The following is a 25,790-nucleotide window of genomic DNA, read 5'->3' on the forward strand; positions in this document are numbered from 1 at the left end:
GAAGTACTAATACCAGAACTTGGTGACTGGTGAGATGTAGGAAATTGAAGGAGAAGAAGTTTAGGTTCACATCTGGGTTTTCAGCCAGGAAACAGGATTGACCCATATTTATGCACTCCATTGTCTCTTACCTGTACTATTCACTTTGGTAATTCATGATATATACACTATTATCTGGTATTAATTAGTTTAAGAGTACTCCTTCTTTTAAAGTTTATTTCCTTTATGTACCCCATGTAATCTGGCACAGTGCTGGATATAGAGTTTAGCATTCAGCACAATGTCCAGTTTATTTAAATTGAACTTCTAATAAAACAGTAAAATAGAAAACCATGCTAATGGGAAAATACAAAATTTCCCAATTATATATACACATGTAAATCTTCCCTACTTTCTCTGTTTGATATAATTCTTTGGTTTATATATATCTAATCTCTCTATGTTTGTATCACTGATCTGGTTCCCCTCCATTCCTTGAGTGCAGACTGTATTTCTCTCACTCTTGTAACCAGTCCAGGGCTTAGCTTAGTGGTTTGTAGTAATGGCAAACCTTTTGAAGCATTTTATAAGCATTGTGTCAAACTCTGTGCTGAGTGCTTTGCATGAATTACCTTGTTTATCCTCACAAAAGCTCTCTATTGTGCAGGACTGTTTTAATCCTCACTGGTGAGAGCAACCTGTGGATGGGGGAAACAAGATTCTGAGGACTTAAATGACTTGCCCAGGGCATATGACTTGTAATTGGCAGAACTGAGGTCGCTTGATTTCAGACACAGTGTAAAGTCTTTATCATTACTTGTGCTGCCTTGTATAAGGAGACCAGCACAGAAGGTACTTGTTATATAGTGGGGGGGATTAGATTAGGTTAAGTGAAAGGTGTGTGAAATGAAACTTGCTTCTTGGCAGTGTGTATTGTCAGCGATGTTTTGAATCCTGAAAAAAACTATTTCTGGAAAAGGAATATCCTGAACATTATCCAGAATACTCAGGAGTATGCCACTTGTTCATGAACATTTCTGTCCCTGTCTTTGACCTCTCCTAACATAGAAAAGTGACCAGATAGCTAGAAGTGCCACTGGTGGCATAGAAGGCAAGGAGGGAATGATGGTTGAAGAGCCCAGAAATGAGGACCTATGGAAGATGTGCAAAGTGTAGAAAGAGAGGATGGAGCCAGCTATATTCTAGTCTTGTCCCTTTTAAACACAGAAACTCATTATAATTAGGTCTGGCCATCTAGCTTGTTTTATCTATTTTGAGATCGAGGGACTATCAGGATTATAATACTAGCTTTAAAAAGTAGATTTTTACAAGTGTTTACTAATTTTAACTCTGTTTTTAGGAAACCAGCCCTTCGAAAGCAGTACTTTCTCTCAAATTCTGAAGCCATTGTCTTTCAATTTCCTTTTTTTTTTTTAAAGGTTTTATTTATTTATTCATGAGAGACACAGAGAGAGACAGAGACATAGGCAGAGGGAGAAGCAGGCTCCATGCAGGGAACCTGATGCGGGACTGGATCCTAGGACTCCAGGATCATGCCCTGGGCCCAAGGCAGGCACTAAACCGCTGAGCCACCCAGAGATCCCCATCAATTTCCTTTTTTAATGTGCTTCTTTATTTTCATTTTTGGAAACCATCTCTGATTCCTGCCCTTGTCCCTGTGGTGTGAAAGATGGTTAGTAGCACAGACTCAATCCTTTGGGTAGAAATTGAATTCTAACATTTCAGAGAAAAAGATTGATGACAAAGAGAATAAGAATTTCTTGGAATCCCTTAAATTTGTCTTTTTCCAAAATTGATAAGTGTTAGGAAGATTGTTATTTCTCTAGAGTTTATATTTCAAATTCAAAGCCTTTTACACATATATCTTGAAGGCTTTTTGTCCCTTGAGTTTCAGAGAACTTTGTTAAAGTTAAGTGAAGGTAGGTTCTTTTCCAAAAATTCAATAGGCCATGAGAATTAATGATTTTACTTTCTTCATTTTGAATTACAAGAGTAGATCATACAGTCCGAATTCTTATTTAGATAGAAGCATGAGAGATTCTAGGTTTTTAAAATTTTGGCCTATTGGAACATTTTTCAAAATTAACATATTCTTTCATTTTTTAAAATGTACAATGAGAATGAAGAGATGCATTTAATAGGAATGCCAGGGCATTGTCATATCCTAATATTTATTTCCCAGTTTTAAATCCTACACAATCTGATAAATTCACTGCTTTGAGACACTATTATTTTCTCCATTTCATAAGATTAAAAGAACTAGGGATTGTTTGGCCCAGAAAAGTGATGGATTAGGAGGAACGTGGGAGTTGTCCTCAAACAGTTGAAGCATTGCCATGTTGAAAAAGGACTTGGCTCCTTTTTTGTCCAGTGGATTGATTTTTTTTTTGTTTTTTTTTTTTGTTTTGTTTTAGTGGATTGAATTTATGTGTGGAATTTATAGGGAGATGAATTTCAGTGCGGTTTAAGGAAAAACCATCCTACTGGTCAGATCTACTTAGGGAGTCAGCTGCCTGGGAGTGAGTGCATTGGTCCCTATTAAAGTTTTAGAATATGGATTGGGTGAAAATCTTCTGGTATGTGTGGTAGATTTGTATGTTGGATGGAGAATCATTTTAGATGGGACACAAGCTGACCCACTCTGGATTATTTCCCAGGAATAAGGGTGAGGGGAAGAAACCAGATAGCCAATTTAGGGTGAGAGAGGAGAGCTGCAGCCAAGCTAACAGAGGAAGAAAGGGGGACATCGAGGGTCCAGTATGTCTCTCCCACTCATAAGAGCCCTAATTTAAGACATTTAAAAATATGTTGGCTCTTGTTTCATAAGAGGTTATTCTGCAGAAGTTGAGGAATTTTTGGCATGGCTAGCAGAGATGGAATAATTCTGTTTCTATAACAGGGCTCTGTCTGGAGACATTGAATGAGGCTAAATCACAAGTGTTCAGCTTGTGGGCTTTAGGTGGGAACAATAGCTTCTGTCAATGGATTTAGTTTTCTTTCTAGTAGATTTCAAAATTCTCTCTTAAGGTTGTTAACATTGAACTAAACTGCTGCAGTGAAATTTGGGCTGAAACTATTTTCTTGTTCAGAATGTATAGATTTGCTTTCTCAGCTTCCATTTTCATCTTTAGTAAAATGTTTACATGAACATTTTCAGCCTGGAATTTGGTGTAGGAAGAAAGCTGAAGTTGACATGTCCTTCTTTTCAACCAGGATCCCAGGTTTCTGGGGAGGGAGATGGTGAAGGGATAAGAGTATGACACTTTTACATCAGACCTGGATTTTATTCTCAGCTCTATCATTCACCACCTTTTATCATCTTAGACAAGTGGTTTAACTTCTCTAGACTCCCATTTCTTCATCTGTAGAGAGATAATATTTTTCATAGAGTCAGTGGGAGCATAATGAGATAATATACATAAAAATGTATTTAGTGCATGCTAAGAGGTTCAATAAATGGCAGCTACTTTATTTTTGTGCTGTCAGTAGAGACTTTTTTTGGGGGGAGGAGAGAAAGAGCAAGAGCGGGAGCAGTGGGGGGAAGGGTGGAAGTAGAGGGAGAGGAGGAGGGGGAGGGAGAGAATCTTAAATAGATTCTGTGCAGAGTGCAGAGCCCGACAGGACTTAGTCTCATGGCCCTGAGATCATGACCTGAGCTGAAATCAAGAGTCAAGATGCTTAACTTACTAAACCACCCAGGCATCCCAATAGAGATTTACTTTTTTTATTAGGGGTCATTTTGGAATGGACATTGAGTTGATGTACTAGTAGTGCAGAATATCTGTTTCCTGGTTGTTGTTGTTGTCGTTGTTGTTTTAAGATTTTATTTATTTATTCATGAGAGAGACAGAGAGAAAGGCAGAGACACAGGCAGAGGAAGAAGCAGGCTCCATGCAGGGAGCCCTACTTGGGACTCAATCCCGGGTCTCCAGGGTCACGCCCTGGACTGAAGGTGGCGCTAAACTGCTGAGCCACCCGGGCTGCTCTTGTTTCCTTTTTGGATGTAATTCTATGATTAATATAACATGTCTGAGTAGAGAGTTTATTCCACAGTTCTTCAAAAGGAAAGAAACTAGCAAAGAAAAGAAAGGCTTAAAAGGAGTAGTGCACACTCTAGCATTATTCCCTTCTCCCTTCCTAGAGAGATTCAGGTAGAAGTATCTAGATTTGAGAATCTTGTGCATCAAGATATGCATAAAGTGTTTGAGGTTATTGTGGCAGTGAGAAAAGAGAGGAATTGAAGATAGACTCTTCAGTGGCATAGATCTGTAACTCACAGGACGGGAGGTCAGGAAAGAGATGGAGGACTCAGCATAGGCTAGAGCACAGGACATTGAACCTGAAGTTGGGAGATCTGGGCTCTAGTCTCACTGTCTCCGTGTGGGGTTTGTGTGCCTCTAGGTGTATCCCTTGTACAGACTAGACTTCATCTCCAAGGCTCCTTGAATACCTGAGTTTCTCCATTCTGAAAATATTTGGAAACAATAACATGCAAATAGAGGTAGTGGAATGTTCCTGAAACAGGAATTTCAAGAAGAAACAATGTCAGGTGTCACAGAAATAAAGGAAGATGAGATCTGGGAAAAAGATAGGATGCTCAGGAGACCAGTTTGTCTAGAGAGGGACCAAGAAGTGTCTGCAGTGTTGGACTTACTATGGAACAGAATGTAATGAATTATTCCAGGTCCTCTCACTGACTTTGTAAATAACATAAATGTTAATAAAACTGCCTGATACATTAACAAAAATGCAATCATGTGCTTTCACCAATGATCTATAAATTAAACAACTCAAAAGATTTCTTCAAGGTTGAAGGGAATTTTGAGGTAGTCTGTTGCTAGGTGAGACAGAGCTATAGCTCCTTGTTTCTCTTTAGAATATTAATTGCAGTTCTCACTTGAAATGTTTCATTTGTTTTTTGTAGACCGATTGTTTCATTATGGATGGAGGGGATGATGGTAATCTTGTTATCAAAAAGAGGTTTGTGTCCGAGGCAGAACTAGATGAACGGCGTAAAAGGAGGCAAGAAGAATGGGAGAAAGTTCGAAAACCTGAAGATCCAGAAGGTATATGTATGGGGTTATAGTTTGGCATTCAACATAATGTTCCCTAATCTTCCAATAGTCCTGCAGAGTAGGTACTAATGTCTTCACTTTGGAGCTAGGGACTGAGGCTCAGAGGAGTGTAAGAACCTATGTAAGGACTTCGTAGCCAGGAACAGAACCAGAGTACTCACTGTCCACTCTCCACTGTCCTACCTTCCAGAACATTCTGCCAGTTTGTTCCATCTGTATAGGTGGATGCAGGATCTGAGTGACTGAGAATGTGGCTGCTGTGTAGGGTTGGGCTTGCCCCTCAATCCAGTTAACTGTCTCAGGCCATGGGCCCTATTGACATTTGTAGTTGCCTTTGAGAACTGCTGGCCCCTCTCTGAGATCCAAAGCAAAACTGTGGACTTTGTACTATTTTTGTGTTATCCTTGCCCTCAGATCATGCAGAGACTTGACTTTATCTTTGAAATCCTTTGTGATTCCAAAATAATGTGAAAAATTCTAAAGTATGTGCCTTTTCTTCCCCCTTCCTTTTTCTCCCTCCCTCTTCCTTTCAGAATGTCCAGAGGAGGTTTATGACCCTCGGTCTCTATATGAAAGGCTACAGGAACAGAAAGACAGGAAGCAGCAGGAGTATGAGGAGCAGTTCAAATTCAGTAAGCTTCAGAAAACAGTCTGGCATACCCTGCAGGGCCTTTTCGATGCACTTTGCCTCATGCAACACTTTTTCCAGTTGGCCATGGAACTGTCTTATCTAGTCCCTAGATGTTCATTTGATGGGAAAGAGACAACCTTCTGCCTTCTAGAGCACAATGAACATTTTTGTTTAGAGCTCAAGATACCCATTTTAATTCTGTGCTAATGTCTGGTAATGAGAGAAATGCCTTGATTTTATGCTGTTACCTCTCCAAAAGCCGAGGTGTTTACAAATTCTTCTAATCCTCTAAAGGATCTGCTGCTTATTAAGAAAAAAAGAAGGAAAAATCTTATTTGACTTTCTTTTCCCTTTAGCCTGCTAAGTATTCCTTGTTCAATTATTTCCTCAGAAAATATGGTAAGAGGCTTAGACGAAGATGAGACGAACTTCCTTGATGAGGTTTCTCGGCAGCAGGAACTCCTGGAAAAGCAACGAAGAGAAGAAGAACTGAAAGAACTAAAGGAATATAGAATATCCTTTGTACTTTGAGAGAAATCTGTATGGTGTCCATTTTCTTGTCTATGTCTATGGATTTGAGTTTCTTCACAAATAGAAAGAAAATAAGATTTCCTACCTAGTGACCTTTGAGTTCCCTTTCAACATTGGTACTCCCATGCCTGAAAAACCGGCAGTGATTTGTGCAGTTACATGGCATGTGCAATTGAAAGTCCAGATTCTTTAGGATTAACTAAAGGCCTAAATCCTAATAGTCAGTACCAGGGTATTTTTGCCTCGTGGGATTAGACTCTAAAACAGATGGGCAATGCAGTAAACTCATCCAGGGGAGAAATTGGCTTCTGAGTTTTAAAAGGAAATGTTTAGCAACTCTCCTGTGTCCTTATTAAGACCTTCCCTAGGGATCCCCGGGTGGCGCAGCGGTTTGGCGCCTGCCTTTGGCCCAGGGCGCGATCCTGGAGACCCGGGATCGAATCCCACGTCGGGCTCCCGGTGCATGGAGCCTGCTTCTCCCTCTGCCTGTGTCTCTGCCTCTCTCTCTCTCTCTCTATGTGACTATCATAAATAAATAAAATTTAAAAAAATATTTAAAAAAAAAAAAAAAAAAAAAAGACCTTCCCTAGAGGTGTAGCCTGGTCTGTCACCACAGAAGGGTAGAGAAGACAGCAAAGATGACTTCACTTTAGCTCAGTGTTGCCTTTTTGTCTTCCACTTGCATGTCTGAATCCTACCTAGAACTTGGCTGAGTTGGAATTCTCAGTTCTATGTGCCACATCCCTACCCTCAACTCATCACACTGCCCTTGCCCCCAAATGTCTTCTTTTTCTGCTCTTTTTGATTTCGGTAACTTGCCCCCAGGTGTCCAAACCAAAAACTACCTCCAAAAAGAATGTTCTCCAGGTCTGTGTAGTTCAGCTTTCTCTGTCTTTTAGGACCACTGTGACCATGCAATTGATCTCTGCTTCTGCTCGCGTCTACCACAAGAGTCAAAAGGAACATTTGAAAACATACCTGGAATCCTGTCACTTTCCTATTTAAGACACTAGTGGCTTCCTGTGGCATTTAGACTTAAGTGTACATTCTTAACAGGCCCTACATGATATAGGCCAACCCACCTTCCTGTTGCATCTTGAACTCCTTCATGTTTACTATACTCCAGCCTACTGGCCTTCTTTTTGTTCTTCTCATACTGAGCTTTGTGATTTCATTTCAAGGCCTCTGTATTGTTTTTTGGACTGGAGTGCTCTGCCTTCAGCTTTTATAAGGCTGGCGTTTTATAGCCCACATCTCCCTTCCTCATAGAGACCTTCCCTAAGCATCTCATCTAAAATTTCACCAAACTATGTCACTATGTATGATGTCACTTTTTAATAGTAACTTTCATTCCTGAAAATCTTAATTTAATTTGCTTACTGGTTTCTTTGCCTCTTTACTGCTGGAATGTAAGGTAAGATGCATAAAAATAGGGACTTGGTCACCACTCATTTTCCTAGTGCCTCACATTGTAGGTTCTCAGTATATATGTGAACAAACTCCTAGGAGAGGTTAATGCAGCCACTCTAGCTTTTTTCCTGGCTTATTTAAGTATTTCAGGCTTATATGTTGAATAACCTCACTAATGTGATTGAACAAGCTTTTCCTCTCAATTGGTGATGCGACTGCATGTATATGCCAGTTGGTTTTGTTTGTTTTTACAGGGAGCATGCAGTAAGTTTCTTTAAAGAGCTGTGTAGGAGAAGATTTGGACTGATCCCCAGGGATTTGGTTTAAATTAAGGTGACTGACAACGGTTGAGATAAGGGAGCAGCATGGTGCTACAAAACCTGCTCTGAACTGGTAGCAAAAGATGTGGCTTCCAGACCCAGTTTTCCTAGTGGAATTCTGGTATAGCATTTATGATTGGAATTGATGGAAAATCACACCTCAATCCCAACTGTAGGGTTGAGGCTGACTCTTCTGGAGCTCCCTTCCGCCACTGCCCTCCCTGGTGACTCCAGAATAACAGCGTGCATTATTGTTTGTAGAGATGGGCAGATATATGTATTGCATTGTCAGGCACCGGACTTTTTCCTCCCAGGAAATACGTTAATTACACCGATCCCTAGGATTATGTCTTGTTTTATGTGCTTAGTTTGGCAGGCTAGCAAATAAGATGTAGAGTGTCTCCCAAAGCAGCATTCTGGGGAGTAGTGTTGGTTTGGTATGAATGTGGTTTTCAGTTCAAAGAAAAGAATGAACAGGGCAGCAGTAAGGCGAAAGAAACTTTCCTGCCCTGCTAACATTACAGTACAACACTGGAGAGGCCCCAGGAGTATTGGCTTTTCTTGGAAACTTGGTAAGTTCCTGCCATCTAGAAAACCTGAAGAAAAGCAAGCCTTCCAACCCGATGATACATAATGCACTAATCCTGGCATGCAAGTAGCCAGAGACGTGTTGAGATAGGAACTGAAGGATTAAACATTTGTTTATTGAAGCTCTAAATCAGGAGCTGATTCTTGGCTCTGCTTGATCATTATAATATGATACATTTTATAATGTGATACTTGTGAAGGCAGATAAGCTGTGATTTGTGCCCATATGAACAATAGAACTCTTGTTTTCTTCAGATTAAACCAGCATTTAGCAATATTATATGTTAAAACTATGTAATTTAAAAAATGTCTCATCTGATGAATTCCTTGAAATTTCTGAGATGTGTTTGCATTTTTAAAGCATTTAAAGGGGGAGAGGAACCTAAGGGGGAAAAAGTGGTTTATATTTCGGCTGTGGATCAAAAGTAATTTTTTACCCCCCTCCCCAAAAAAGAAAATGCTGGAGGCTTTTTTTTCCACTTTAAAAGAATAAAAAATGAAGTGTTGGTTTCTGTTTGTGTCCTACTATTATAAAAAACATGCGTCTTTTTTTTTCCATTTCTGGGAAAAAATATTTGTCAATATTAAGAATTCTAAGAACTTATCCTTTAATGATGGAGTTGCAGGTAAAAATCAGCATGCTTGTGGTTTCTGGCTTTCAGTACTAGAAAGATGAAACCTGATTCTTTTCATTTTTTTTTTCCTGGAAAACCAAACATGTAATGTTAACATATTATCAGTTTCCATGTTGACTCTGAAACCATTAAATTGATGAAATTCGTAATAGTACTGAGCATTTTGCATAATCCCCATTGAATACTGCAAATATTTAAGGTAACTGCTGTTTATATGACCAAGACTTAGTGCCTGAAGAGTGATCAGAATTAGAATCTCCTTATTTCTGGTGCCCAGTTTTCCCCATTGTTCAAAGACCATATACCCCTCTTGCCCAGCCCTTTGGGCTGATAATACCTGCTTCTTAGATTTCTTGGTCACTAGATGTCACTATTTTTCCAGTAAGGCACTGCTGCCTCTTGAATAAAGAATTGCACCACATCCAACACTTCTGTCTGTTGCCTAATGGGTTGTGAGAGTGTGAAATGGAGGAAGGGGAGGGGCTGGTGGAGAGAACAAAAGAAAGTGACAGACTTTGACAGCCAGAGGTTGATGTCAGGTCTGCAAGAAGTGATCTTACAAGTGAACTGATTGTGCTTTTATTTTTTTAGAGATAGATTTATTTATTTTAGAGACAGAGAGCATGAGTGGGAGGGGCAGAGGGAGGGAGAATCTCAAGCAGGCTCCTTGCAGAGCAGGCGTGGAGCCCAGTGTGGGGCTCCATCTAGAGACCCCAAGGTCTTGACCTGAGCTAAAACCAAGAGTCAGATGCTTAACTGACTGTGCCACCAAGGCCTCCTGTTTGTGTTTTGGTTCTTGTGATCTATATGCACTGGGTTTTCTCATTAAAATCACCTTGAAGATGATGTTGAAAACAGTTTCCTAGGCCTCTGGAGGTCCTCATTTCAATAGGTTTGGGACAGGGGATGGCCTCTGGTTTATAATGAGCCTTACTGTGCTTCTGGTGTTATCTTATACCAGCAGAGGAGTTAGTCTTTGTGATGTCCAAGATTGAATGCCACTGATACTTGATATATCATAGGACATTCTGCAAAACTTGATTTTACTCTTGGGTGAAAAAAGCAAATATTTAAATATTTTCAGAGAAGCCACATTTTCCCATGGCATTTCTGTTTCTTAAGATCTTTGTTTTCTCCAGCAAGGTGTGGCCCTATCCTTGGGAAGGTTTTCTGACCATAATTCAAGATTTTCACAGAGAATCAGAGGAATAAAGTTTGCTTCTCTGTATTATATTTGGCTTGATTTGCCTTCTTCCTCTGTGGTTACCTTCATTTCTCTTCAAGTCAGCTGGGATATGACTGGCAGAAAAAAGAAGAGGGCATTGTTTTTAATATAAATAAGCTAAACGTTACTCGGCAGAGCTGAAGTACTAATGGATTATATATGTCTGTCTTCTCTTGATTTATCATTATCCTGCTATAGCTAGCTCTTCTTTTTACCTAGTCTGACCCTTAACCTACAACACAGTAATCTCAACAAAGTTGGAATTTCTCCAGAAAATAAGAAGGAGGTGGAGAAGAAAGTGGCTGTGAAACCCATAGAAACCAAGAACAAGTTCTCCCAGGCAAAGCTGTTGGCAGGAGCCGTGAAACATAAGAGGTCAGCCAGCTCTCACACAATTTGGATCTCCCTCTGACTCTGTACTCTAAAATGCCACCGGTAATGGTAGCCTGAGCAAACAGTTGCCTAAGCATCAGTCTTGGTGACGTTTCTTTGGTAGTCCTACCTCTCTCTCCCCTTCTAGATTTGGTGTCTCTAGCCTTTGAGCCCTGTCCTTTGATTTTTCGTTCAACATAATACTAACTACTCTTCATCGGGCACCTGTCATGTAGCAGGCATTGTGTTACGTGCTTTCCAGGAATGATCTTACTCTTCCCACAAGTCTATAAAGTACAAATTTGATTGGCTAAGAACCTTTGTCCCAGATCGCAAAGTAATAGGAGAGGTGGAGGTCAATATTTGAGCATCTCTTTCTAGGCAAACGAGGTAGCAAGTTGTGTGAAAGGATTTGGGTAGGGTGTCATGGGAGCGGGGAGGAGGAAACCCGTAATTCCCTGGAGAGGGCCTCTGAGCTCAGCTTGGGGAAGATAGGGAAGGCATTAGAGTGAGATCTTGACCAGGTAGATGACTAGGGCTTTGACAGACAAGGGGGAAGAGAACATCCCTGGCAGAGAGAACAGTTGCTGCAAAGCACTGTGGCCCACAAGACCATGGAAGCTATGACAGCTGCACAGACCTGACTGGGCTCCTTGCTGATTGATGTGTGGTGGCAGTAGTGCCTAGAGGTTTTGAGAAGTTCTGTTTTAGGTTTGCTCCTCGCTAAATCCTCAGATGTCACCAAAGTGATGAAATCTGGTCATTTCAGTTTGACCAACCATACCATGGACGAAATAATGTTAAGTTTGAGTGCAGTCTATTAGGAAAATCAATGTGGCATATTGGCAACCAGCCACATGTTTTCAGGGGAGTGCACTGATGCACGCTTATGGTTTGGCGCACCATCCATCTGCTGCAGATGATCCGGAGAACATTGCTTACAGATTAAAATGTCGTCATGGTTTAGCAGTGGAGGGGAGGAGTAGCAGTAACCTGAAAAGGGCTATCTGAGCCATGAATTATTCCTTTGAAGTTTTTTTGGGGGGGGGGGTGGAGGCGGAGCAGAGGGAGAGGCAGAGAGAGAGAGAGAGAGAGAATGTTAAGCAGGCTCCATGCCCAGTGTGGACTCCATCTCTTAACCCTGAGATATATGACCTGAGCCGAAATCAAGTCAGACGCTTAACTGAGCCATCCAGCCTCCTCTGTTCAAGTTTTCACAGCAGCTTTCATACCTGGCCCAGTGTCTTAGAATTTGGTCCTGGGTCAGTTTTACTGGACTTCAGCAAGAAAGGGCTCTATAGATGGGCAGTTCTCGGCAACGTCTAGCTGCTAGCAAAATGGATGTTATAACTCTTTCCTTAGTCCTTAGCTCACCTTTTATTAGATCATCATTTATTGTTGTTTTTTTGTGTGTGTGGCAAGATGCTAAATGAGTCTCCTGGAGCTTGAGTTCTTCGTCTACCCAGACCTGAGTTTATTAGAATCACCTGGGAGTTTGTTAATGTGGATTCTAGGCCTCTCACTAATTCTGGTTCATTAAGTTTGAAGTGAGGTCTTGGAGTCTAATTTTTCAAGTTGTACGGATGATTCTGGTACTTGTGAAAGAAAGTCTGATACCTGGCATGTGCCTAGGGCATGATCAACATGACAGCCTACCTCTGTGCTCCCTCTCCCTGCCCTGCCATCCTCTCCCCATGCTCTCAAATCTGCTTTATCATTCTTCTGCATGTCTTTTAGTAGTTTTGGGGTGTGTGTATGTGGCGGGGCGGGGAGCAGGGAGTGGTGTTGTTGGTGTTTGGTTTGGTTTTGGCTACCTATATAGGTGTCCATGAACAGTATAATAGCTTGCTTGGCTTTGAACTTTATAAAAATGATTTCATTCTGTATATAATATATGAATTTGGTTTTTTTAGTCAAAATGTTCCTGTTATTGAAACAATTTTGTGTATTCATGTATATATAGCTGTAATAAGTTCATTTTCCCTGTTTTATAATGGTGCCTTATATGAGATACCAAAATGTGTCCATTCTCTTGTAGATGCATATTTGAACTGTGACAAATGATGTCCAGAGGTCTAGGGCATGCTTTGTTACCTATGTGCAAATGTTTCTCCAGAGCTCTGCTATCTTGGCCACCTGTGGCTATCTAAATTTAAATTAATTAGAACTAAAATTTAAAACCCAGGTCCTAGGGCACTTGGGTGGCTCAGCGGTTGAGAGTCTGTCTGTCTTGGGCTCAGGGTGTGATCCCAGGGTTCCAGGGTTGAGTTCCGCATTGGGCTCCCTATGAGGAGTCTGCTTCTCCCTCTGCCTATGTCTCTGCCTCTGTGCTGCTCATGAATAAATAAATAAAATCTTTTTTTTTTTTTTTAAAGGTAGTTGACATATTTTATATGATGATTTGCCATTCATGTGTCCTGTTATGTGGAAGGTCTATATTTTGCCATTTTTCTACTGGGTTATTTGTATTTTTCTTGAGGGTTCGTATGTTTGTTTTTTTTAAATATGGTCCTGACTTTTGCCCCCCACAGTTTATAGCTTTTGTTTTTACTTTCATTAATTAATTTTAAGGTAGTCAAATATATTTGATTTTAAGGTGGTCATTTTTTTTTTTTTCCTTTTTAAAAATGTTTTTAAATTATTTTTAAAGATGTTATTTATTTATAGAGAGAGAGAGGCAGAGACATAGGCCAAGAGAGGTGGGGAGCCCAATGTGGGACTCCATCCCGGAACTCCTGGATCATGCCCTGAGAAGACACTCAACTGCTGAGCCACCCAGGCGTCCATCCCTTTGCTTTTCTTTTTTTTTTTTTTTTTTTTTTTTTAATTTTTATTTATTTATGATAGTCACAGAGAGAGAGAGAGAGAGGCAGAGACACAGGCAGAGGGAGAAGCAGGCTCCATGCACCGGGAGCCCGACGTGGGATTCGATCCCGGGTCTCCAGAATCGCGCCCTGGGCCAAAGGCAGGCGCCAAACCACTGCGCCACCCAGGGATCCCTTGCTTTTCTTTTTTAAGTAGGCTCCATGCTGGGCATGGGTCTTGAACTTACAATGTTGGTATCAAGACCTGAACTGAGATCAGGAGTTGGATGCTTAACTGACTGAGCCACCCAGGACTCCAGAAGCTAATTTTCTAGCAACATTTGCTCCATATTTCTCTCTTTCCCCAGTGACGTTCAGTGTTACCTCTGTTTTACAATGAGTTTCCAGATACATATGGGTTTATTTGGAAGTTCCTTGTTTTCTGTTCTTTGGACCTGTTAGACCAGTATCACTCTGTGTAATTATTGTAGCTTTATAAAAAATCTTGGTATCTGGCAGGATAAGTCCCCTTATAGTTTTCTCAGGAAAGTCTTGTCTATTGTTAGCCACTTTGTTCTTCCATATAAATTTTAGATTTAGATAAATTTAAATTTTAGATTTAGATTAAGTCTAAATTAAGTTAAGTTTTTTGGAATCTTCCTAAATGGCTTGATAAATTTATGGAGAGAACAGATCTTTATGGATGTGAGTTTTTCTACACATGGCATATATCTACATTTATTTGTTTCTTTAATGTCATTCAATAAAGTCATAGTTTTTTTTTTTTTTTCAAAAGGTTGTGCATATCTTTTGTTAGATTTATTCCTAGATGTTTTAAATTCGTTTTGTTGCTGGTTTGTATAAGTGCAATTGATTTTGGAGTAGTTACATCTAGCTACTCAGCTCTTATTAACCTTAACAATAATTCTTTAAATACTCTTATTAACTTTTATCGTTGGATTCTTTTGAAATTTCTTTTTTTTTTCTTTTGAAATTTCTATATAGAGTCACTATCTGTGAATAATGACAGTTTTATTCTCTTACACCTTTTCTTTTGTTTCTTATCTTACTGCACCAGCAATGATCACCAGTAAAATGTTAGGAACAATTACTATGTACGTCCTTGTTTTAGACAGAACATTTATAACTTTTCATCATTCTTGTTTTTGTTTTTTCAGATATCTTTTAAGGCCATAACTTTAAGGAAGTTATGGCCTTAGTTTGAGAAGAGTTTTTTTGTAGCCACAAATGGCTTAATTTTGTCAACTTTTTTCTTCCTTTGAATTGATAAAAAAAATTTTTTTTTTTACTCTGTTATGGTGAAAAATTAAGTTTAAGGATTTTTCTAATGTTATATTCCTGTTATCATACCTCACTACCAAGCTGGGGTTACTTAAAAATATTTTTTAAATTGAAGTATAATTAACATACAGCGTTATTAGTTTCAGATTTACAGCATGATTCAACAATTCTCTGCATTGCTCAGTGCTTACTATAAGTGTAGTTACCAAATGTTATTACAGTCTTTTCATTATATTCCCTATGCTGTGCTATAGTATAATTATTTTTAACTCTACTAGATTTGGTTTGCTAATATTTTGTATAGATTGTTACATCTATGTTCGTAAGTAAGACTTGTCTGTTCCTCCCCCCGCCAACCCCCCGCTTTTTTCTGATTTTGATATGAAGGTTAAAAGTAGCTTTGTAGAAGGATTTAGGAAGCGTTCTTTTTCTGTTCTCTGGAGGAATTTGTGTAAGATGGTAATGTTCTATTTTGTGAAAATTTGGTAGAACTCTTTATATAAGCATTTTGATCCCTGCTTCTTAAAATTTGTGATTATAGGTCTGTTTAAGTTTCTCCATGTTTTTTTGAGTCAGTTTTATTTAGTTATATTTTCTGGGAATTTGTCCATTTTTGTCTTGTTTCAAATGCATTCACTAACATTAGTATTTTTTTATTTTTCTTATTGCTCTTGTATCTATTATTATCTCCTTTTTCATCCCAAATATTGATGGATTATTCTTTTATCCTTATTTTGGCTAGTTTCTTAATTTCTCCCATCTTCTTTCCTTGGGATATTCTTTACTTCCCTCAAGTTTATTCTTTTACGATTTCTGTTATAAATGAGTGTCAGATACCTAGTTAATTTTCAGCTTTTCAATTATAGGCACCTAAAACTTAAGTCTTCCTCAGCTTTTACTGTACACAATTTTGTATAGCCAACTAAATTTTTTTTTTTAAAGATTTTATTTATCCACAAGGGACAGAGAACAAAGCAGGCTCCGTGCAGGAAGCCCGATATGGGACTTGATCCCAGGACCCCTGGATTGCGTCTTGGGCCGAAGGCAGGCACTCAACTGCTGAGCCACCCAGGTGTCCCATCCAACTAAATATTTTTAAATATCCATTAGGATTTCTTCTTTGGCTCATAAATTAGAAACATTTTTTAAAGTTTCCAAACATACTGAGGTAATTTAACTGTATCTCATAGGTTCTAAGGTTTTGGCCCCTTCTCCCCCCACATTTTAATGCTTTATAATTAGCTGTGTCTTAAGAGTCTGTGATATATTTGTCTTTTGTTGTTGAATTCTACTTTAATTACATTGTGGTTTATATGTACTAATTTTGAAATTCCTTTAGATTCCCTTTATGACTTATTCCTGAGGTTATTTTTTTGTGAATGGTCCAAGTGAGCTTGAGGAGAATCCATGTTTTGTAATTGTTCTGAGTTCTATGTAGGTACAACCAAACAAGCTTTTAATTGTATTGTTTAAATCTTCTGTGTCTCTACATACTTGTCTGCATGCTCTGTCAGTACTGGAGTATTTTGAAATCTCTCATTATAGTGATGTTTTCTTGAATTTTCTTAAGAATTCTGTTGAATATATATTTGAAGCTCTTTAATTAGAAGCATACCTGTTTAGAATTGTGATATCTTCATAGTGAATTAAACTTTTTTTCATTATAAACTAATCTACTTTAGGTCCTGTAATATTTTTTGGTCTTTTTTTTTTTTTTTTTTAGATTTTTTTTAATTTATTCATGAGAGACAGAGAGGCAGAGACACAGGCAGAGGGTAAAGCAGTCTCCCTGCAGGGAGCCTGATGCAGAACACAATCCCAGAACCCTGGGATCAGAACCTGAGCCAAAGGCAGACACTTAACCACTGAGCCACTATTCTTGGTCTTAAAGTCTACTCTGTAGGTAGCTCAGCGTTTTTTGGTTAGTATTTGCCTCAGTAACTCTTCTGCTTTTCTTTTCCTTTCAGTCTTCCTGGGTCTTAAGTTGTTTGTTTTTGTTTTACTTCTGTTATTTTATATATATATATATATATATATATATATATATATATATATATATATTTTTTTTTTTTTTTTAAGTTCAATTTGCCAACATATAGTATAACACCCAGTGCTCATCCCGTCAAGTGCCCGCCTCAGTGCCTGTCACCCTGTCACCCTTAAATAGTTGATTTAAAATTTAGGATGTTAATCTCTTTTTATAGGTAGGCTTAGATTTTTTTAAAGGATTTTTGATATAGTTTCTGTTATCTTAATGTTATTTGTCTTTTTAAAAATTTTTTTTAATTTTTATTTATTTATTTATGATAGTCACACAGTGAGAGAGAGGGGCAGAGACATAGGCAGAGGGAGAAGCAGGCTCCATGCACCGGGAGCCTGATGTGGGATTCGATCCCGGTTCTCCAGGATCGCGCCCCGGGCCAAAGGCAGGCGCCAAACCGCTGTGCCACCCAGGGATCCCTAAAAATATTTTTTCTTGACGAGCACTTGGTGTTATACTCTATGTTAGCAAATTGATTTTAAATTAAAAATTTTTTTTCTTTGTATTTTTTAAAAATTAAAATATTATAATCTTTTGTTCAGTTATTTTCCTTCTACTAGTTTGGATTTATATATTCTGTTTTTGGTGGCTAACCTTGCAACTTGCCAGAAGTTACTTAGGAAAACCTAAAGTTAAATAGGCTTCTTACTTCCATACAAAATTATACATGGACCTTAGAACTTTTAGCTATAATCACCTCTTCCTTACATGCTACTATGGCCCAGGACTTTAGTATGGTCATGTTTAATACACAAATTAGATTTTATTTGCTTGTTTCTTTGTTCACTAACCCTTTTGTGATTATGGCCTTCTGAGAAAAGTTTTTTCTTTGTTGAAGTATCTTCTTCTTTTTTTTAAAGATATTATTTATTTATTTATCAGAGAGAGAGAGAGAATGAGAGAGAGAGGCAGAGACACAGGCAGAGGGAGAAGTAGGCTCCCTGCAGGGAGCCCAATGTGGAACTCGATCCCTGGACTCCAGGACTCCAGAATCACACCCTGGGCTGAAGGCAGGCGCTAAACCGCTGAGCCACCAGGGATCCCTTTTTATGTTTTTCTTGACTACCCTAAATATTAGCAGTAATGGTGGATCTGGAGGTATTATTATTATGCCTTTTCTAAGCTACACAGCAAGGGAAGTACATTCTTAGTCTTTCAGTGAAGGTCTTTTGAGTGACTTTCAGAATTTCTTTTTTTTTTTTTTAAGATTTTATTTATTTATTCATGAGAGAGACACAGAGAGAGAGAGGCAGAAGGCAAAGACCCAGGCAGAGGGAGAAGCAGGCTCCATGCAGGGAACCTGACGTGAGACTTGATCCTGGGACTCCAGAATCATGCCCTGGGCCGAAGGCAGGCTCCAAGCCACTAAGCCATCCAGGGATCCCCAACTTTCAGAATTTCCAGCATGTCACTAAGAGGAGGAGTTCATGTTTAAGAACTTAACTAAATTTTTGTCATGTATGAATGTGTCTGTATATTCCTGAAATCTATCTGTGATCCTAACTAAGATGAATGTTAAGGACAACAAAGAATCTGAAGTTTAGGTGTTGCTTGAAGATAGAATGCTTCACTCCTTGAATTGGCCAGGGGTTTAAGTTGTCTTTATAAGAATAATATAACTGAAAGGAGATCAAGAACCTGAAATGAAGACTTTTTATTTCAGACTACCCCAGTTCTCTGAGGCTACCTAAGACCCATATGAATGGTTATTGGAGCTCCTGATTCCCAAAGTTTTAATCCCTGAGATTGGAAGTAGCTCAAATTACCATATTTTTTGTTAACAGTTCAGAGAGTGGCAACAGTGTGAAAAGACTGAAATCGGACCCTGGCCCAGATGACAAGAGTCAAGGTAGGTGGCAGCTTCCATTTCACTATTCATAATACACATGAACCATAGTACAGGGCTGGACTGCATTGTATCTATGAAGGAATGCATGGATCTCTAAGCAAGCCTTTTTCTACCAGGCAGGACTTATAACCAACAGTATGTCAGCTGCCTTACCAACCAGTATGGTAGAAACCAGTGGAATTTGATAAATGACAATTGTGATCTCCCAGAAGTACTTACAAAGCCAAAGCCCTGCTCACAAAATGTTTTTTTCTGTCTCCCCCAAATGTCAAGTTTCTTGATTTCACCTGGATGGCAACCAGTGAGAGGTAGAATGCCTGGCTCTTGCTGATGGTTGGATTGGATTGAGGCTAGAAGCCTAATATAGTCTCCAGAAGTACACTTTCTTTGGTGAATACTTGTATGCAATCAAATCTGGCACTGTGGGGATCCCTGGGTGGCTCAGTGGTTTGGCGCCTGCCTTTGGCTCAGGGTGTGATCCTGGAGACCTGGGATCGAATCCCACATCAGGCTCCCTGCATGGAGCCTGCTTCTCCCTCTTCCTGTGTCTCTGCCTCTCTCTCTCTCTCTCTCTGTGTCTCTCATGAATAAATAAATAAAATCTTTAAAAAAAAAAATCTGGCACTGTGTTAAGTGGCACAAAGTTCTAAGTGAAAAGTGAGTGTTCTGAGGGCTGATTCAGGGATGAGAAATTCAAGAGTGTTTTTAGTTCTATCCCTGACTCTGTGGGATTGAGACTCTGTGCTAAACTCAATGGGTCATCTATAAAAGAGGGCTTACATTTATTTCTCTCTCAAAAAACAGTGGATATTTTAAAATAATGTATCTGGCAACTAACTGGAATTTAAATAAAAACTTTTTTTTTTTTTTTTTAAGATTTTATTTATTCATGAGAGACACAGAAAGAAAAAGAGGCAGAGACACAGAGGGAGAAGCAGGCTCCATGCAGGGATCCCAATGCGGGACTGGATCCCGGGTCTCCAGGATCACGCCCTGGGCTGCAGGCAGGCGCTAAACCGCTGAGCCACCCGGGCTGCCCTAAATAAAAACTTTTAAAAATGAAAAATAATATATCTGCTGAGCATCGGTAATGGTAGCTATTGCTAATAACTTTTTGCTCTTAGAGTTTATTTTTTTAAGAGAGGGAGATGGGGTGAGAAGGGGAAAGGGAGAGAGACAATATTAAAAAGAGAAGCAGAGAGACAGGCTGGGTGTGGAGCCCATTGTAGAGTGTGGAGCTGAACGTGAGCTGAAATCAGGAGTCAAAGGCTTAACCAAGTGAGCCATGCAGGCACCCCCTAGAATTTACTTTTAAAAAGAACATTGAGTGAAGAGTCCCCCTTCTACATATATATCCTCTTCCATCCAATTCTCCTTTCCAGAGGGAAACAGTATTATACATTTCTTAGGTATATATCCAGAGTTATTGTATGTATGTATAAGCAATTATATTCTTTTAAAATTAAGAAATGTTTTTATTATAGGTAGCTTAAAACATAGCTGGAGGTTGAGATAGGATAATGAACCCCATCATGTAGCTTCAATAATTTTTAACACCTATCCAGTCTTATTTATGTCTATTCAGCTGTAGTGTTTTGAGGCAAATACCAGACGTTATATTGTTTTGTCAGTAATTCTTCTATATGTATCCCTAAAAATAAGGGTTCTTTGTTTTTTTTAACATGATTACAATAACATCACACCTAAAATAATTACAGTAATTTCTAAATATTATTGGATAGCAAATTAGTATTCTTTTTCCCCAATTTTCTCATATTTTTTTTTCTTGAAAATTAAAAAAAAATCAGAATCCAAGCAAGGATCAGACATACATTGTATTTGGCCTATATGGCTTTTACAAAAATATTGATATATAATTCACATACCATAAAAATTCATTGTTTTTAAAGGACACAATACAGTGGTTTTTAGTATGTTCACAGGAATGTGTATTCATCACCACTATTTAATTCCAAAACGTTTTTATCACCCCAGAAAGAGGCCCCATGTCCCTTAACAGTGACTGCCCATTCTTCCCTCTTCCTAGCTACTGGCAACCACTTACCTACTTTTCTCTATGGATTTGTCTTTTCTGGACATTTCATATAAATGAAATCATGCAGTATGTGGCATTTTGTTTCTAGCTTCTTTTCACTTTACAATGATAGTGAAAATATCCATGTTGTAGTATGCATCCACACTTTTTACAGCTGATTACTATTCCATTGTGTGGTATGCTGCATTTTGTTTTGTCCAGTAATCAGTTGATGGGCATTTGGGTTGTTCAAATGGTTGTTTTTTGCTATTCTGAATGATGCTGCTATGAACATTCATGTATAAGTTTTTATGTGAACAACTATTTTCAGTTCTCTTAGGTAAATACCTAGGAATGGAATTTCTAGGTCATATGGTAACTGTGTTTGTATGGTTGACTTTTTGAGGAACTGTCAAATTGTTTTTCCAAGCAGCTACACCATTTCTACATTCTATTAGCAGTATATGAAGGTTCCAGTTTCTTTAAATCCTTATCAACAGTTGGTATTATCTTTTTTTATTCTGTTCATCTTTGTGAGTATGAAATGTTATCTCATTTCCCTAATGACTAATGATGAGAGCACCATGTACTTATTGGTCATTTGTATATCTTCTTTGGAGAAATATTTACTCAAATCCTGAGCCTATTTTTAAGTTGGGTTACTTGTCTTTTTATTGTTGAGTTGTCAGTGTTACAAATACTGCTGGTTGTATTTTCATTTTCTTGATAGAGTCCTTTGGAGCACAAAAAATTTAAATTTTGAGGACATCTAATTTATTTTTTCTTTGTTTTGCTTGTGCTTTAGGTGTCCTATCTAAGAAACCATTGCCTAATCCATGGTCATGAAAACTTACATGTTTTCTTAGTTTTATGGTTTTAGCTCTTACATTTTGGTCTTTCATCCTTTTCTTTCTTTTTAAAGATTTTATTTATTTATTCATGAGAGAGAGAGAGAAAGAGAGAGAGAGAGGCAGAGACATAGGCAGAGGGAGAAACAGGCTCCATTCAGGGAGCCTGACATGGGACTCGATCCTGGGTCTCCAGGATCACACCCTGAGCTAAAGGCGGCAACTAAACTGCTGAGCCACCGGGGCTGCCCTGATCCATTTTTTAAAAAAATTGTTTATGTATTCATGAGAGACACAGAGGCAGAGATATGTGCAGAGGGAGAAGCAGGCTCTCTATGGGGAGCCTGATGTGAGACTTGATCCCAGGACCCTGGCATCATGACGTGAGCCAAAGGCAGATGCTCAACCACTGAGCCACCCAGGTGCCCTGTGATCCTTTTTGAGTTATTTTTTGTGTATGATTTGAAGTAGGGATTCTTTTCATTCTGTATGTATATCCAGTTGACCCAGCAACATTTGTTGAAAAGACTATTTTTTCAAAACTGAACTTTCATGGCACTTTTGCTGAAAATCAGTTGACCAACATGTATGGGTTTGCTTATTAAATTTAAATAATTTAATAATTTAAATTATTTAAATTTAATAATTTAAATATTTTATTCATTTATTTGAGACAGAGAGTGAGAGTACACTTGGGGAGGAGGGTTAGAGGGAGAGGGAGAAGCAGACTCCCTGCTGAACAGAGAGCCTGATGTGGGGTTCAATCCCAGAATCCTGAGATCATGACCTGAGCAGAAGCCAAACGCTTAACCAACTGAAGCCACCCAGGTGCCCAAAGGGTTTATTTAAGCTAGACTTCTCTTTTCTCTTCCGTTGATCTATGTTTTCTGTCCTTATGCCCTTACGACACAGTCTTCTTGATTGCTATAGTCTTGTAGCAAGTTCTGAAATTGGGAAGTATGAGTCCTCCCAACTTTGTTCTCTTTCAGGGTCATTTTGGTTATTCGAGGTCTCTTGCATTTCCATATGAATTTTGGGATCAACTTGTCACTTTCAATAAAAAAGGCAGTTGGGATTTTGATGGGGATTATTTGAATCTGGTGATCAATCTGGGAATATTGCTATCATATGGCATCTTTACAATGGGCTATCATGTCTCATTTGACCTATAAGAAGTTCTTCCTTTTTATTTTATATATTTTTAAAGATTTTATTGATTTTTTTCATGAGAGACACAGAGAGAGAGAGGCAGAGACATAGGCTGAAAGAGAAGCCAGCTCCCTGCAGGGAGCCTGATGTGGAACTCAATTCTAGGACTCCAGGATCACAACCTGAGCCAAAGACAGTTGCTCAACCACTGAGCCACCAAGGTTTCCTTATGTTCTATTTTTTTAAAAAATTTATTTATTTTAGAGAAAGAGATTATGAGAAAGAGCTCTCATGCAAGTTAGGGTAGGGGTAGGGGTAGAGGGGGAGAGAAAGAATCTCAAGCAGACTCCTCATTAAGCCTAGAGCCCAATGCAGGGATCGATATCATGACCCTGAGATCATGTCCTGAGCCAGAATTAGGAGTTGAATGCTTAACTGAACCACCAGGTACCCCTATCCTATTTTTTATGATGAATATTTAGATTGTTTCCATTTTTTCTCTGTTATGGTATTTAACTTTGTATGTGCATCATTTGTCACTTTCATGATATATTAAGTTAAATACTTAAAAGAATTACTAGGGCAGAGAGGATATATATTTGTAATTTAGATAAATATTGCCGTGGGACACCTGGGTGGCCCGGGATTGAGTCCCACATCAGGCTTCCTGCATGGAGCCTGCTTCTCTCTCTACCTGTGTCTCTGTCTCTCTCTGTTTCTCTCTCTCTCTCATGAATAAATAAAATCTATAAAAAAAAAAAAAAAAGCCACTGGGACTCCTGGGTGGCTCAGCGGTTGAGCATCTGCCTTTGGCTAGGGTTGTAATCCTGGGGTCGGGCTCTTTGCAAGGAGCCTGCTTCTCCCTCTGTCTATGTGTCTGCCTCTCTCTCTGTGTCTCTCGTGAATAAATGAATAAAATCTTAAAAAAAAAAAGGATAAATATTGCAAAATTACCCTGAAAAGAAGTTATCCCAGTTTATATTCTTATAGGAGCTCCATTTCACTGATGTCTTTTTAATGTATAGAAAACTTTTAAACTGGCTGCTTAAGTAGGATTAAGTGTATATTGTGTTTGTGTACACATACGTATATAAAACTTTATAGAAATCTTAAATGTACTTCAACTAGTTAGCCAGTAGCCCTGTATCTGGTACTCAGTTCCTTGTAGGAATTATTCGCATCAGTCAGTAGAAAGGAAAACTTGTGTGGTTTTTTTTTTTAAACTATCTCAGGCAGACACCATGTTTCAGAGCCACCTTTTAAAATCTTTGTCATCCCCTTCCATTCTCACAGCAGCATTCTTACAGCTGGACATGAAATATCCTCTTTTGCTGGAAGCTAAGGCCCCACAGGAAGAATATCTCCTGAAAGCTTGCTTGAGAGTCTTGTCCTTGGCAGTAGAAAGCTTTGCCCCTTTAGTCCTCCCAGAAGATACTTCTGTGACCCTAGTAGAGATTCAGACTTCCCCCACTGGAAGCTCAGACTTAAGCTCCAAGCAGAGCCAGTGAATGAATGCACAGTTGGTCCCATTGACTCTCAAGTCACGCATCTGTTTGAATCCCAAGAACATTTTCTATTAGTAATTTTCGGTATTAATTTGGTATGACAGCGTGGTCTTGCAAATGCAGAAGTTGGCAGGAAACTTCACCAAATGGGTGAGATCAGAGGGCACCATTTTGTTCTCTTTGGACAGTGTAACTATTTTTGGAATGAAATTTGTCAGAATTGCAGTCTCTTTTCTTTCTTGAAACCTAGATTATTGGGAGATTTGGTCTTTTGGCTTAAACTCTGCTGATGCCACCGTGGTCCAGATTCTTTGGTTTTGTTTCTTTTTTTTTTTTTTAAGATTTATTTATTCATTTAAGGGGGGGAGAGGCAGAGGAGAGAGACTCTCAGGTAGACTTCCTGCTGAACGTAGAGCCCAATGCAGGGCTTGATCTCATGACCTGATCATGACCTGAGCTGGAATCTAGATTGTTCGGGAGGGTCCTTGAAATACTTAATAAAATGACATCTCATTGAACAGCTTCACATAAATTACTTTTCTGAGTGACTGATTCATACCCTTATACCAGGCTTTTTTTTTTTTTTTTTTTTAACAACCAAATATTTCTAATAGAATACTGAAAGTGTCACTATATTTGTGAAAATAATCAATGAATGTTCAAGTAATGAATGGTATACGGTTTGATGTTTTGTCCTTAGTTTTCACCACTACCACCCCTAAATTTAGCTATTTGTAATGAAATTTGGTAAAATGTCTTTAACACATCGTGAATACTGATCTGCTCTGTGCGAGGCCTCATGCTGAATGCCCAGGGGACAGAGAGGTGAAAAAAGAGCCCTTGCCCTCAAGAGGCTTACAGTTAGAGAATAAGACAAGCAGTCCTCATCATTAGACTGTCCATTCTTTTATAGCCTTCCTGGCTGTAACACAGGGACACCCTTGGGGTTAGAGAATGTGACACTATTCCTCTCTAAGTAGATGATGATGCTCTTTGAACTTTTGCTTTACTTTTCTAAAAAAGTATCTGAGGTAGTATATGCACACAATAGGAAATTCAAAACAGAAAAAAGAAATGGAGTAAAAAGTTAAGTCTCCTCTGTTCCCCAGCCACTCAACTGACCTCCCCAAGGCAATTGTATATATTGACTCAGTTGTTATCATGCGTGTCTTTGGGTATGTCCCCTCCCCACAGACCGTAGCTTACACATACCCTTGCCTCTTTCATGGAGCATAGTATCTTGGAGATCATTCCATACCAGAAAACAGAGGCTTTACTCTTCTTTATGGTTGAATAGATCCCCTCTTAACCTTTTGGTTGCTGCTATCAACAGTGCTACAGGGAGTGTTCTCATTTGTACCCTATTTAAGTTTGAAGGACGTGGCCAAACTGCCCTGCATTTCCTCAGCGACATATGAAGATGCATATTCTCCATACGTTACCTCCTTATAGATTGTTTATTCTCCCAAG

General features: G+C 38.9%; 1 protein-coding gene across 6 annotated transcripts in view; it reads left to right on the plus strand.

Moving 5' to 3' along the window:
- PSME3IP1 (proteasome activator subunit 3 interacting protein 1) overlaps positions 1-25,790 on the plus strand; it is a 61,677-nt gene that overhangs the window by 7,924 nt on the left and 27,963 nt on the right. For 5 of the 6 annotated variants that reach the window (XM_025448215.3, XM_049104103.1, XM_025448212.3 and 2 more), the window contains exons 2-6: positions 4,925-5,066; positions 5,609-5,707; positions 6,098-6,219; positions 10,657-10,790; positions 18,719-18,783. In XM_025448215.3, the coding sequence (XP_025304000.1) occupies positions 4,940-5,066; positions 5,609-5,707; positions 6,098-6,219; positions 10,657-10,790; positions 18,719-18,783 (547 nt within the window). In that variant the 5' untranslated portion in view covers positions 4,925-4,939. The remainder of the gene's footprint in view (positions 1-4,924; positions 5,067-5,608; positions 5,708-6,097; positions 6,220-10,656; positions 10,791-18,718; positions 18,784-25,790) is intronic. The other variant, XM_049104105.1, reaches the window with a different exon arrangement.

Source organism: Canis lupus, chromosome 2 (assembly GCF_003254725.2).
Source record: "Canis lupus dingo isolate Sandy chromosome 2, ASM325472v2, whole genome shotgun sequence".
NCBI lineage: Eukaryota > Metazoa > Chordata > Mammalia > Carnivora > Canidae > Canis > Canis lupus.